The sequence below is a fragment of the Botryllus schlosseri genome, chromosome 15 (assembly GCF_051294905.1).
Source record: "Botryllus schlosseri isolate E-star chromosome 15, Bs_hap1, whole genome shotgun sequence".
NCBI lineage: Eukaryota > Metazoa > Chordata > Ascidiacea > Stolidobranchia > Styelidae > Botryllus > Botryllus schlosseri.
The window spans coordinates 15,253,162-15,267,910 of record NC_137250.1 but is presented as its reverse complement, the minus strand read 5'-3'; the positions used below and the strand labels follow the sequence as shown (position 1 = coordinate 15,267,910).

Below are 14,749 nucleotides of genomic sequence, written 5' to 3'. Positions count from 1 at the left end.
ATGTTGACGCTCTTGCAAAAACTGGGCTAATTCCACACGCATGGCAAAAATACGATTCAGCACCTTTGACTTGGATAACCACCGAACGTTGGAATTAGAATGGTACATAAGTACCTCAGATTCAGGGCCCATTCCTTCACACAGCTCACTGAAGATGCGGTACCATGGAGCACTATTTTGCAAGTAATCCACGCATTCCACTACAATGTTTAGTACTTCTGCCAGTTTTGGGGGCAAAGTTTTTGTTACCAACGCATGCCTGTCCAAAATACAATGTGTAACGATGATGTGTGGTGCAACTGCTTTCACTAGCGCACCAAATCCAGAATTTATTCCCAGCATGTCTGAAGCTCCGTCCGAACAAACTGCAGACACCATTTCCCACGAAAGATTGTTATCTTTGAAGAAGTCATCAACGAGATCCTTCATGTGAGCGGTTTTAGTCGTCATAACAGGCTTACAAAATAAAAAATCTTCCTTTATTTCATCGCCTTTCACGTAGCGCACAAACACGGCTAGCTGATCTAGATGGTAAACGTCAGTGGTCTCGTCGAGTTGCAGGCTGAATTTTACAGGGCTTGAAATCAGATCTGCAACTATTTGGGCCAAGACGTCTTTACTCATGTCCTCTATTCCATCTCTAATGTTGTCAACAGAAAGAGGAATTTGGTGAAACTTTTCTTTGGCCGATTTTCCCAGCATGATATCAGCCACATCCAAAAGACATGGTTTTATGAGTTTTTCACCTACATCGTGTGGTTCGCCCTGCTTTGCGATCAGGTAAGCAACTGCGTACGATGCTGCGAGGAGTCGCTGGTTCAGGGGTACAAAGCCGACAACAGGCTGATCAACCTTGTTATCGAATCTGGCTCGCTTCGCCTTGAATTCAGCCAGCGTTGTGTTCTTGTATTGTCCCGCTCCATGCAGTCTACGGAAGTGTTCTCTTAGTTTCGTCGGTGCTGGACTGGAATCGCGCAACTTGAAATTGCAAATCATGCAGTTAGGAAGCTGAGTTCCATCACTTTCCGATACACATGTGAATCCGTATTGCACATATTCGTCGGGCCACTTGTTCGACATAGCTAGTATGACAAAAGCACAAGACGTAGCAGCACCTCGAGTCAAAATTCTACAACTGAGCGCGCCAACCAAATTCCATGCATTCAATATTGGCCCGTGGATATACTCAGATATCGCAGGTATCTCTACTTTGGATACTAGGGGCGGAGTGAACGTTCGCGTGTTAACCCTCCTCCCGCGGTCGGCCTCAGGACCGAATTTTAATGCATTTAGAAAAAGATTAATAAAATCTGAACCACGGGACTTGAACCGACGCCTAATATATCGCTGTAATCAGGAAACAGGCGCCTAACCAACTGAGCTACTCTGAAAGCGAGAGAGTAACAGGTGATGCCCCTGTACCGGGAAGTGTTCTCAACTTTTTGAAAATAAAAGAGAATTCGACTTTTGAATTTGCTGCTACGTCATACACGGAGCTGCTCGGGATAAAGTCATCGCCTGACTGATTTCACAGCAATATCAGGATTCCAAAACGACCTGAGTGAGGTTCTTACGATAATACAGTCGATTGTAACGAGTGCTGATGTACCGATGGCTACAGCTGGCTACTGTGTGTTCGACGCCAGGCGTCTCGCATTCAGCGCACATACACGCGCCGCGTGTTATTGTTCGAAAATGACGTAGTATCGCGGACGTTGAAATTATTCATTTCACAACGCCGTTATATGGTAATCGCTTATCAATTCTTTGTACGAGATAGTGTTATGTGTTGAAACGAATTTGCCGTTGTAAAACAACTATAACTGAATTGGTTGAATTGACAGGTAGTCATACCTGCAATATGAATACACATTCTTACTGATATTTTAGTTGGCATTTCAAATCAGTTTATCAAATATTATGCAAGCCATCGACGGTGGTGGTGTAGACAAACGCTTTGAGACAAGGCCTATCTATTGAACAGATAATAGGCATCCACAACCACCTCAGCTATCGCAGAAGAATAGTGGTTTCTGTACCACACGCGCATCGCAGCAATCAGTTTGCTTCGAAGTGCAGCCATATTTTGGTAAAAGAATATAGTATATTGCATGATACAACATATGAAATAATGCATCACGCGTGGAATACAACCGCAAATTGAAATGGTAACAAACCAAATCTAGCACCAACAAATGGAAAACCATGTCATGGGTACAATGATGGCTTCGTATGAAACAATGTAGATGACGTAGTGGCCTATATAGCATTGGCGACTCAACTTATTATAAAGATATACCTTGTTATGCGTAATCTGCAACATGAAATCTGCGCCAAGCACAACAGCAAATAAATTGCGGCGTGTTATTGTTTTGGTAATAACATAGGATCCCTGACGTTGAAATGATTCATTTCACAATGTCGGTATATGCACTCGCTTTTGTCCATTCTTTGTACGAGATAGTGTTATGTGTTGAAACGAACTTTGCCGTTGTAAAGCAACTAGGACTGAATTGGTTGAATTGACAGAGTCATACCTGCAATGTGAATACAGTGCTTCACTGATATTTTATGGGCGTTTCAAATCAGTTTATCACATATTATCGAGCGGTGCGTTTCGTGCGCTACCACGGGAAAGATGCGCAACATTTTCACCAGAAATGTCGTAAATTTGCTGTCATATCAAGAGCGGAGATCATGTAATTCACTAAAGATGGTAGTGTTGATGTATTGGTATGAAAAGTACGAATAATCCATATGCGTAATCTGCAACAGCAAGTCCGCGCTAATCACAACATGAAATATATTGCTAAAACCCACGCATGTTATTTCGTAAAATATGTTTACTTCCAATTCGAATAATCTGTCCTGCGACCAATGTTAGATATAAGCATTACAATAGATGGGCGATGACATAGTCAACAGCTGTTTGGAGAAAAGAGCTGTAACGGAGATGCGCTGGTCACGGGCGCTGGTTTATCTCGCGCGCGCACATGCACTCGAGCACCGCCGCAAGTTGTATTTTGCGCAAAACGTTTTTGTGTATTCAATCGGTATTTTGATGAGGTTATTTCATAGTCTAATAGGTTATCTATGGCTCGACGTATGCGTATTGATACTAGCTATCCATCTGAAATAGATGTAACTTTCTGCGACCAGTATAACGCAAGATATTCGGGATTAAGTGAAGCGTGTTCGTGAAAATACAATCCGGGCTCATGCATGAGCCAACCGCGTAGCGAGGGTTAACCTTCATAAATCTGAAGTTTTGTTTTACAAGCTAACATTAGTAGGTTCTATTACCTACCCTATGAACCATTTTATGAAATCAAACAAAGCTCCGGCAGTATCAATTAATGTGATCAAAATTCCGCGAATCAAACTACTAGCTACTGTCACTATAGTTGTGACACCGTAGCAATCTCTAGCCTCCCTAGTTTTAAATTAAAAGAACATACTAAGTTATTGTACAATTCTTGTGTCTGGAATAGATAAAAAATGGATATGGACCTGCACTAGGTAACGAACGAGAGAGAGAGAGAGAGAGACCAGATTTGTTTTCGCCGGATCGCCGCTTTATCAAATATGCCGGACCGCATATATGGAACCATTGTGTCCTATAGTCGTCGAGCATGTCCATATTCAAGTCCTTTTACATTAACTTCTTTTACTTTTCATTCAGTGTGCATGCCTCCTCTTGTACTCTTTACATCGCCTAGGTAGGCCCAGATGGGTGTCTACTGTCGGGTGTCTTTGATTTCTACATGTCGCCAATGTCGCCAATGTCATTAATGTCACCAATGTCGCCAATGTCGACGTCTATCGATTTTGTCAATGTCGCCAATGTCGCCAATGTCGCCAATGTCACCAACGTCGCCAATGTCACCAATGTCGCCAATGTCGCCAATGTCGCCAATGTCACCAATGTCGGCAATGTCACCAATGTCGGCAATGTCACCAATGTCGCCAATGTCACCAATGTCGGATATGTTACCAATGTCGCCAATGCCGACATTGCCGACAATGCCGCCATTGCCGACAATGCCGACATTGCCGACGATGCCGCTCGTGGGCCGAAACTAGGATAGGCTACTGTAATGACTCGAGTAAGGATTTTGGTGACTCGACTCGACTTGAATCAATCTTGGTATTGACTTGACCTGCACTCGGCTACTCAAGTACTTCGACTATCTCGCTACATACTACGCGATTCTTGACGGGAAGACCTGAAGATTGCATGGCCACAAACGCAAATTATTTATAGCTAATCATATTATTTACATTATTAGGCCTACGTTGAATTGAATAAATATCATTATCAATGTTATTATCATATAACTAATCATATGATTCAGTCCATTTAGGGATACCCTACTCCTACTATTGCAGAGAAGATTACGATTATGACGATACTGTAGGGTGGTCGATTCAGGAGACTCTCTGACTGGTGCTCTTCATACAGCCATCGAGAGCTCGTTTCCCAAGTGTACACATATACTTTGCCTGAAACATTTGAAGGAAAATCTTAATGAGAAGCTGCATAATGGCATTGGAGTCAGCAAAGATTTGAGACTGAGTTTAGTCAAAAATGTTTTGAGTCTTCTCGACAGTGCCACGGAAGATGAGTTCGAACAACGTCAAAGTCAAGTGATTTCACGCTGCCATTCGGACTGTCCAAAGTTGATTCCATACCTTCAGAATCGAATGTTCAATTTGCTAAAAAACAAAGTTTGGAAAACTGGCAAGATATCTCCCGGAAACACATTTTGGACAAATAACAACAACGAGAGTATTAACCATGTATTTAAACGACTTACTGGTTGGAAACTTGAAAAGATTCCAGAACTGATTGACACCTTGCACACGGCAGTTTCGACGCTGTATGTTGATGCTCGGCGAAGCATAACTAATACTGAGCCCTATCGTATGATCGGTTGCTGCGATAAATTTCCTGTTCCGTAGTGGGATTGGAGCGTTTTGCCCGATGAGCAACAGGAAAAGATTTACTATGATTTCTTGAAGTACATTCCCCGAAAAAATTTGCATGCTGATCAAAAGACGTCTGTTTCGAGCGATTCGAAGATGATCACAAGAACTCCACCAAAACGTAGTGGAAGTAAGCCAGGCCAATATTTCAGATCAGCCAGCAAGCAAAAAACGAAGAAAAAATACTCGTGATCGTGATCATTGATTGTTGTTAGTTGCTGTACAGACGCAGCTACCACTTGATGTATGTTATTGAATAAAATCAGTTTCGTTTGGCTATATGGAATTGTATTATTTTTGAACAAGCTAGGGTTCATATAAAACAGGGCTAGTTCTAGTTCTATAGTTGCGCTTTTTGAAAATCCAGTAGTTTATACAAGTCTGATGGCAACAAAGAAGGTTTGTCACTACAGGGCACTTATAGCTACATTGACTTCATTTTAAATATGGATTACTCATACGACGCACGTTGGCCATTTATATATGAATTTCGTCAATAATATTGATATAGTTGCACATTTGATATCATACATTTATCGTTTCTCCAACCATTTGGTCGATTTACAGATAGAGCTTATGGGAGGGGTGTCTTTGAAAATTTAGCGCAATTAATTGATATAATGATGCATCGGGTGGGCGCAGCATTGTTATCACTTTGTTGCAAGTTGTTATTACTTGACCTCCCATCAGGTTTGTCACAAAAGTCAAAATATATTGAAATTCCCTAAACGTACGAAGAACAATTGTGAGACACACACGATTCCAAAGGTCTTTTTTTATTTAAAGAAAAATTTGGCACTTATCACCTGTTGGTCTTTTACACCACGGCCAATAATGGCGTAAGTAGAAATGAAAAGCAGTCAATGATGGCGTACGTCTTGATTAAAAAGACATAATACCGTTCAAAATCGCGTCGCGGGCCACATTTGGCGCAATCTCGGCGACGACGAACTATGTTCGCAAATCAAAATATCCAACTAAGTATATTGGAATCTGCTTTGTATGTGACAGCGATTTCAAGTTTCAAGTCAGCCCCTTTTGATAACTCGAGCCTTGACACACATCTTCTGAACGTTATGTTTTAGCATTAGCGGATATCAATTAGGCTAGGCCTACGCCAATTACGGTTTGAGGCGAACCGCGCAGATTCGATGTTATTCAGTTTCAAGATGCCACTCAACTTATTCAACGGTAGAGTTGATGGAGAGGGCAAGTGAATGGCGTGTCCACGGCCGCACAAATTTCCTTCAATGGCCGCTGGTTGGCCACCCCTGGTTTACACGAATGTCATGGCGAGGAGGAGCCTAGATAAACCTCCAAAGCATTAGGTAGGAATAGCGAGGAGTCTAGATAAACCTGCAACACTTAGGTAGGAATTCTGGAGCCAACCTCGGTCGTCCCCCCTCTGTGTAAGAGTATGGATGATATGGAAATTTCAAATTAAGTACCTTCCCAAGTGAAAAATTGATATTGAAATGAACCCGAATATTTTCAGATGACACTCGCCATTTTGATAAAAGTCGGTCTCTACCGTCAACACGAAATCTGTCGCCTTTTCGCGCTCACAACAGGCAAATGCCATAAACATTTGTTAGATAATCTTGCTTGCTCGAAAAATAATCGAGGTGCAGACGCAGTCCACACTTCATTTGGGGGCCTTGGAGTCAAATGATAAGTTCACAGACAGAGCACTATCTGACACCAATGGAATGCGAAATAGTGTACTTTTTTGCCAGCGTACCTACGCCCGGTCGTGTATTTTCCTCGCGAATCCTACACTGGAATGTATAAAGACTTCGACGTTCATTCAATTCAACGTAGGCCTAATAATGTAAATAATATGATTAGTTTTAAATAATTTGCGTTTGTGGCCATGTATAATCTTCAGGTCTTCCCGTCAAGAATCGCGTAGTATGTAGCGAGATAGTCGAAGTACTTGAGTAGCCGAGTACAGGTCAAGTCAATACCAAGATTGATTCAAGTCGAGTCGAGTCACCAAAATCCTTACTCGAGTCATTACAGTATCCTAGTTTCGGCCCCCGAGCGGCATCGTCGGCAATGTCGGCATTGTCGGCAATGGCGGCATTGTCGGCAATGGCGGCATTGTCGGCAATGGCGGCATTGTCGGCAATGTCGGCATTGGCGACATTTGTGACATAGCCGACATTGGTGACATTGGCGACATTGGTGTCGCTAGATGTCCCGACAAATTACCCGACGTAAGGTTACGCATTCGTGCGTCACAGACGACGCAAATTTGTCGGGAAATCTGTCGGGCAAAATTGTCTCGCGAGGTTACCCGATAAATCAGCAGGGGAAATCGCGTTTATCGGGTAACGGAAACGTTCGTCCTGAGATTTTAGTTTGGTTTAGGTATTTCCATGGCTGTATAATTGATTTTAAGTCAGTTTTATAACATTATAAGTGACTTTTAGCACCTGTGGGTATAATTATATCGTCGAATGGCGATATGTCTAAAGTACCGTACGAAACGAACCTGATATGGAAGAGGCAATTTAGCTTTCGATACAAAACAACCCGCTTTGCCAAACATAATATAATTTAGGCTGTAAAAATGTTTGTTGTAGCTTATTTGTGAACTTCAAGTGGTCACTAAGGTTATTCAAGTTGAGAACCGGTCCTATTCGGAATATAATACATGGCACATCAATAGGCTGCCTAAAGTTTCACAGTTCCAAACGACTCCTTTTGCAGTGATATGCGTTCTTATTTGCCTCTGACAACTATGCAATGGAAAACATCACATGGATGAATGTTAATAAACTAATTATAAACTATCGAATGTAATGCAATGTGTAGTTTCGATAGATAAACCTGTGACATGTAAAACGGCGAATCTGTCGGGTAAGCTGTCGCCATTCGGGGAGTCCCCCTACGTAATAATCACTGTCGGGTAAATATAATGGACATGTAGATAGCTCTATTGGTGACATTGCCGACATTGGTGACATTGGCGACATGTACAAATCAAAGACACCCGCCTCTACTGTCTGATCTTCAAGAATACTCCAAGTCATTTCGAAACCTTCCAATCTTTTCATTGTATCGCAGTCTTGTGGAGTTTTCAAATTATGAAGTTGAAACTGAACTGCACCATCCAGATGCTTTAAGGATGGAGATGCGATACGACCTTTAAGTAAGGTCATCTATAGTTTACGTGATCCAACTCAGGTCTACCATGGCCTACTGGATCTACACCACGATTTTCTCCTCCGTGTTATGCGTGGATGTCAGAGTTGGATCAATTGTAATTTGTAATTGAGATGAATGTACTTAATTACATTTTTTCATGTAATTGTAATTGTAATTGAAGTATTTATATTTTGTGTAATTGTAATTGTAATTTGATCAAAATTTTGCTCAATTACAATCTCAATTACATTTTCATGGAAACCTGACAATAAAATAATCATTTAATCAATCATTTATTCGTCGCACCAGTGAAAATCCGGTACGAACCAGGATGACGACGCCTTAAGGCCTTAGTAAACAGTCACCACATGTAATAATTAGACTATTTACATCGGTGTTTTATGCGTGCTGCGTTATAATAACTAGATAATCCAGTCACGCTAAACTGTTTCCCATCCTTCAGTAGCAACAGAAAACTTTGTGAATTACAATATGGGCTAAATGAGTGGTTCTCAAACTCGGGCGTGCCCCCTTGGGCGGCGTGAAAGCATCTGAACGGGGCACAACGCTCCAGTGAACTGAAATCTTTTCCACGTTTTGCTCGATTCACCTCCGTTTTATTGTTTATTGCTTGGTGTATAGTCTGAATTTCTCTCATCAACAGTCATAACCTTCCATACCATCAAACTATATGTAAGGATTGCTAACATTCTGGTTTCATTGTGTGCTATAATGACGATAAGCGGGGCACGAAATATTCACTGTCATAAAGGGGGGCGTGTCTAAAAAAGTTAGAGAGAACCAGTGGGCTAAACTAAATCTTAATATTTCAAAAATGGATGAACAGCAAATAAACTCTTCTGCAACCTGTGCTGAACCATTTCCTACACCACGGTCAATGTTTTTTTAAATCTCTAACCCAGGGGTGGCCAACCTTTTCAGCCAAAGGGCCACATTTGATTGACGAACTATTGCGCGGGCCACAAGCCGCGCCAAGCGCGAAAATTTTCCGAAGTTCATAGGTCAATAATACTGTCACTTGACTATATTGCGGGCCTGCTGTATATCGCTCGGCTCAGTTGCAAGGAATGGACTAGGCTATTCTGCACCTGGACATATCGATATCGAAAGCTTCGACTAACATGCGTCAATAATTTTGTGCCTATTGGTTTCGTAATCGACGGTCTTTCTGCGCGCGCAAACTAAAGGTCGCATATGTTGAACGACACTTTGTCTCGTAATCGCGAATATAGTTAGACTCAATCTGATACATTAGGCGTTCTTTCATTTTCAGAAAGGGGTAACAATACTAAAAGCAATAAATCGAGTGACAACATGTTGCGCGAAGTGTGTAGAAATTTTTTACTTTTGATAAATCTATCGCAAATTATTCTGCTTTATTGTAGTGTACGAAGATCTACCAAAATGTGACTAGCTCATGGATCTGCCAATGTGTCGGAACTGATATTTTAGTCATCACATCTGAAGTGTTGCCGCCAGACTAATCAAATGTTTGGTTGGCCTTGCAAGTTCACAATCTGTGCAATCCATTTTTGATAATATTACCAATTTCGGAAATTACCTCGCGGGCCACTCAAAACCTTCTCGCGGGCCACGGGTTGGCCGGCCCTGCTCTAACCAGTACCGAAGCTTGTTGCAACAATAGCAAAAAAATTCAAGTTTCCAACCAAGGCTTCATCAAACTTGATCATTTGTAGAGATGTTATCCCAATCTTACCTCCAATCTTGGCCAAATTTACTGGGGCCAGAAACTTTTCACACCCTAGTGTTGATCAAAAGCAATCAACAGTTTCCGAGCAAATGAAAATGTAAATGCGGACCAAAATATTGTAATTCTTAGTTATCAGGAGGTTCTTTCCTTTTCCATTTATTTTAATTTTACACACCTTATCGGTATCATCCTTATCGCTGACGCCTTACCAATTACATTTCATTATCTTGATTCAGCTCTGAGTAGCCTAATCGTCTGATTACATTTCTTTGACTGTCCTGTAGCCTATTCGCTGTTAGTCGCTCAAACCTTTGGTTCCTAACAGTCGCTTGAAACATTTTTCTGTGCTTGTAGTTTTCAGTAGCCTACTCATGATTAGGAATAGTTCGAATATGTTCGAGTTTTTTTTTAATAAAGGGTATTCTATATCAGAATGAAACATGAATAGCTTGAGATTGTTGCTAATTACGTCGCTACGGTTGTCAAAGAACACCTCTTTACTGAAGCAATTACCTGTTTAAAAGTAATTGTAATTAATTACATGTTTAAAAGTAATTGTAATTTGATATTTTTAGCATCGAGTGATTGTAATGTAATTTAAACATACAATGAAGTAATTGTAATTGAATTAAAATATTGTAATTGATCCAACTCTGGTGGATGTTGAGCGCCTATAGCTAGATAGCCACCGACACCAGTTTTCGAGTCTTTGGTCTGACCCGACCGGGGCCCACGACCTACCGATTGACCCACTGCAAAAACTACAACATCGGATCATCCTTATCATTGCCAAAGCCTCGCGGGGACCTGGATGTGCAACTATAGACAATCTCTACAATGTACAATCTCTATAGTGCAACTAATAAATCGCTACTCAAAAGATTTGGTGTTCTAAACATAGAAGATATGAGGAAGCTAGAAATTGCCAAGTTTGTGTACCAGCTCCATTGCGGTCAATGTCCCTCAAATTTCCACTACTGCTTCACCTCAGAGTCAAAAGCGCACAAGTACGGCACACGCGCGTCAACGAAGAACAACTACCATATGGTCAGGACGGAATAGAAAAACATATTGCTCTGTCAAGTATGACGGACCCCAATTGTGGAACAGCATCACGCCGGCTATCCGGCAGTCATCGAGATGTCCAATGTCCATGTCTGCATTCATGTCGAAATACTAGTCACTTGATCAAGTGGTCGTTATGGTAGAACTACTCACTGCTCAAACCTTGTAGGGTTGCCATATTTTAAATAGTTCGACAACAGACTTACATCAAGTGGAAACTTATGCCGTTTAACCTATTCGAGTAGCAATGCCGACTAGTTTGACCACCTACCCGAGATTCATACAAATATTTTTTTATTCGATAAAGACCGGCGGCAGTCAAATTGGCGAGAAATAAAATTAAACGCAAACAAACACGTCTCATTTCCTCTTCCCACGCTTCTGTTTTTGCCCCTTCGCTCCACCCTTGCCGCCTCTCAAGTCGCTTTTCATGCGCCGGTCGACCACTTTGAACTTTCCCTTGACGCCAGGCGGCCGTCTCACACGTTTCCCCACGCCCTTCTTGCCGAAAACGTAAGTCACCTCCTCTTTCTTCTTTTTCAGCATGCCGTGCTTCTTGTAAATCGACTTGATCTGCGACGCTTTCTCGGCGTTGGAAGTCTCGTGAGAGTCCGTCACGCCCTCCACCTGCTTCCGGACCTTCTCCATGCTCTTCATGGTCTTCCTCTTCTTCCTGGCTTTGGCCTCGGCGACTTTCTTGATCGTCCTCGCGTTGACAGGCAAGCCCCTCGCCTCGTAGCGGCTCACCAAGTTCTGCGGCACGTGCCTTTCGAGGTAACTTCGCTTGATCCGCTTTTTCTCGTCTTTTACAAACCAGTCAGGTAAATCCACGTCTCCGAACGTGTAACGGTTGAACGAGTCGTCGATGATGTCCCTTTTTCGTTTATTCGACGTGGCGATCACAGTGCCCAACGCTAAACCGTTTGCATCCAGTTTAGTAGTCGGAGCGTGATGGTCCGCCGGCACAATTTCAAAACCTTCTGAATCGTCCATGTTTTCTTTTTGCGTCACCGTGTTTACATCATAGTCACTGTCGCTATCTGACGACGATTCTCTGTCATCCTCTTCATGACGCACTGGATCCTCGGGATGACTTGGAATCGATTCTTTGACCGGCGTTGCTCCAGAGTCTTTCTTCTCAGACTTTGTTGTTTCTTTCGCATTTTTCTTAGGAGGATCTCGTTTCGCGTCCAATTTTATATCGGCAAAAATGTCTTTACTGAACCACAAATCAATTTGTCTAGCAGTAGCAGCATCTTCCTCCTCCAGTGGTACTATCAACGGATTCTTTTCCTCATCTTCGTTCTCTTCATCTTGTTCATCATCACTACTGCCGCGATCCGATTCAAATTCAATATCGCTGACTTCTTCATCCGAATCATACCCGTCCTCTTCGCGGTCATGGATATTCATGCTGTCTTCCCTCACCAGGGTGTCCAGCTGACTTTTCGTTTTCACTTTGCCGATCGCAAAAAGCTCCATGTCTTCCTGCTCGTTGGTGGACTGCGCCATATGGCCCATGCGCTCGCGTAACTTTTTCCGCTCTTTCGTCACCACTTTCTTTTTCCTTTTCAACTGTTTGATCTCGTCTTCCTTCATGCTTGCGATCTTCTTTTCGATCTCTTCCTCGCTGTCGGAAGACGCGTCGTCTAGTTCTTCGTCCGCTTTTTTGTCGCCCTCTTTCGCTTTCGCGCGTTCCTTTCTGATTTTCTTGTGCCAATTAGATAGAAGTCGAAATTCACGTTTTCCTAACACCTTTAGATCTTTACAAGCGTCGACAATGTCTTCCGTTGTGTGTTGGTTCTTCAAAATATCCTTATCGTCAAACACCAGCCTGTTCACCTGGCTCAAAATCTTCAATGGTTTATCAGAGTTCAGATATTCGGACACATTGTACTCTTCGTACAGCATCGTGGCGTCGTCTTTATAACCGAGAGCTTTCGTTTTCTTCTGTAACTTTTTGTTTGTAAAGTCTGCCATCGTGACAGAATCATCGGCTGGCACCAGATCTTGGAACGCGTGTTTCGGATCGAAAAATCTTTTGTCTATCTTATCGGGTGCCTTAAATCCCTCGCAGACAACAAATATCTCGGCCGATTCCGTCCTCGAAGCTTGTGGTTTCGTGGCATGAACTTTACGGAAGAGTTGGTTAAAAATCCACATCAATGATTGATAGTCGTTAGAACGAAATACTTTAGTGATAAACCAGCCTCCTTTCCGCAAAAATTCACAAGCTAATTTCAAGGCGTGTAGCGTCAGTACCGATTGAGAAAAGGCATCATGAAGCCAGTTCATGCCGACGTTCGGCGCACCGTCGTTCAACACCGAGTCCACTTTCCACTTGTGAAGTTCTTTTTTAAGCTGGGACCGGCAGCTGTCGGTGGTTATGTCTTCCACAAATGTAATGCAGTTTGGGACGGGTTTAATTGGCACCAAATCGACACCGATGATCAAACTTGACACCGGCATATACTGAGAAGCGACTTGAAGCCATCCTCCTGGTGCAGCGCAAAGATCGATCAGTACTTTGGACGTCTGGAGGAAACTGAATTTCTTATTCAGTTGCACGAGCTTGAACGCGGAACGGGCTCGGTATCCGGTTTCTTTGGCTAAGTGGTAGAACTTATCCTTTCTCTTCTTAGCCTTTGTTTTCTTCACCATCGCTCACCGATTATAAGTATAACACGCTACACCGATAACTGTTTCGAGAAAAGGATAATATATTACTGACACAGAATGCACACTTGCCCAAAGAGGCAAACAAAACTACATCACGTGCAACAAATATTGCTATGTACAAGTTGTCATCCCCACTGCGTTCTATCAAATCCTGGGACAAGTGACTAAAATATGTTTTAGTATAATAGGGTTACCATACGTCCGTCCTCCTTTTAGAGGTTTTTGAAATTTTCTCCGAGGACGCCTAAATGTCCTTCTTATTGGCAATTCGTCCTCTACAGCTTTTAGAGCTAAGATGAGGGATACATTTGCGTTGAAATGGGCATAAATGATGCTAAACAGGAAATTTGTGGTTCGAACATAAGTTCTTAAGTCAGCCAACCATTTTAACTTACCATTTTTTCCGGATTTTACTCCAGTATTGTAAGTCTTAAAATTTTTAAAAAGTGTGCTCCTATCCCGATTCCAAAATATGGTAACCCTATAATATAAAATATCAGGGAACTTCAACTAGGCTTACCATATTTTGGAAATCTAAAAAGAGGACATTTATCAGAAACTCCAGACTTGCAAAACCGGAGAATAATTCTCAAAAACAGGTGAATTTTTCCCACTTTGTGAACGGATGACTGAAAAAAAAAAAAAAAAAGGTCATCTATTCCGCTCAGAGCTCAAAATACCGTTTTTTTTTCATATTGCCAGGTGGATGACTAAATAAGAAAAAAAGGTCATCAATTCGCTCAGAGCTAAATTCACCGTGTTTTCTCTCCGTAATACCCGCCGGAGCTTCACTTCTGTGCTAATTTTCGGCATATCATGCGCAATTTGCTCTAATTCTATCCTAAATTTTCAAAAGAGAGGACAAAAGGGCGTCCTCCGAGGACACTTTCAAAAAAGTCAAAAAAGAGGACAAATCCTCTTAAAAGAGGACGTATGGTAAGCCTAACTTCAACATATCATGACTTATCACTCTTAGTAGGTATTCCATTTGCCTCTTACTTGTAATTCAATACCCTATCTGCCAATTTTAATACCATCTAATCTACACTAATCATATCAATATTATATTTGAATTGATATTACGTGGCCGTATTTTTGATGAAAATGAAAGACCTGCTTAACCATTTTGGCTTC

General features: G+C 42.0%; 1 protein-coding gene across 1 annotated transcript; it reads right to left on the bottom strand.

Annotated features, from left to right (window-relative positions):
* Positions 1-11,213: 11,213 nt before the first annotated feature.
* LOC145457051 (pre-rRNA 2'-O-ribose RNA methyltransferase FTSJ3-like) lies at positions 11,214-13,951 on the bottom strand. The gene has a single exon (XM_080335207.1). The coding sequence runs from the start codon at positions 13,595-13,597 to the stop codon at positions 11,297-11,299; it is 2,301 nt and encodes a 766-aa protein (XP_080191333.1). The 5' UTR covers positions 13,598-13,951; the 3' UTR covers positions 11,214-11,296.
* Positions 13,952-14,749: the final 798 nt, after the last annotated feature.

Excerpts from the sequence above, each read along its gene's own strand:
- LOC145457051 (XM_080335207.1), bottom strand. The coding sequence starts at position 13,597 with ATGGTGAAGAAAACAAAGGCTAAGAAGAGAAAGGATAAGTTCTACCAC.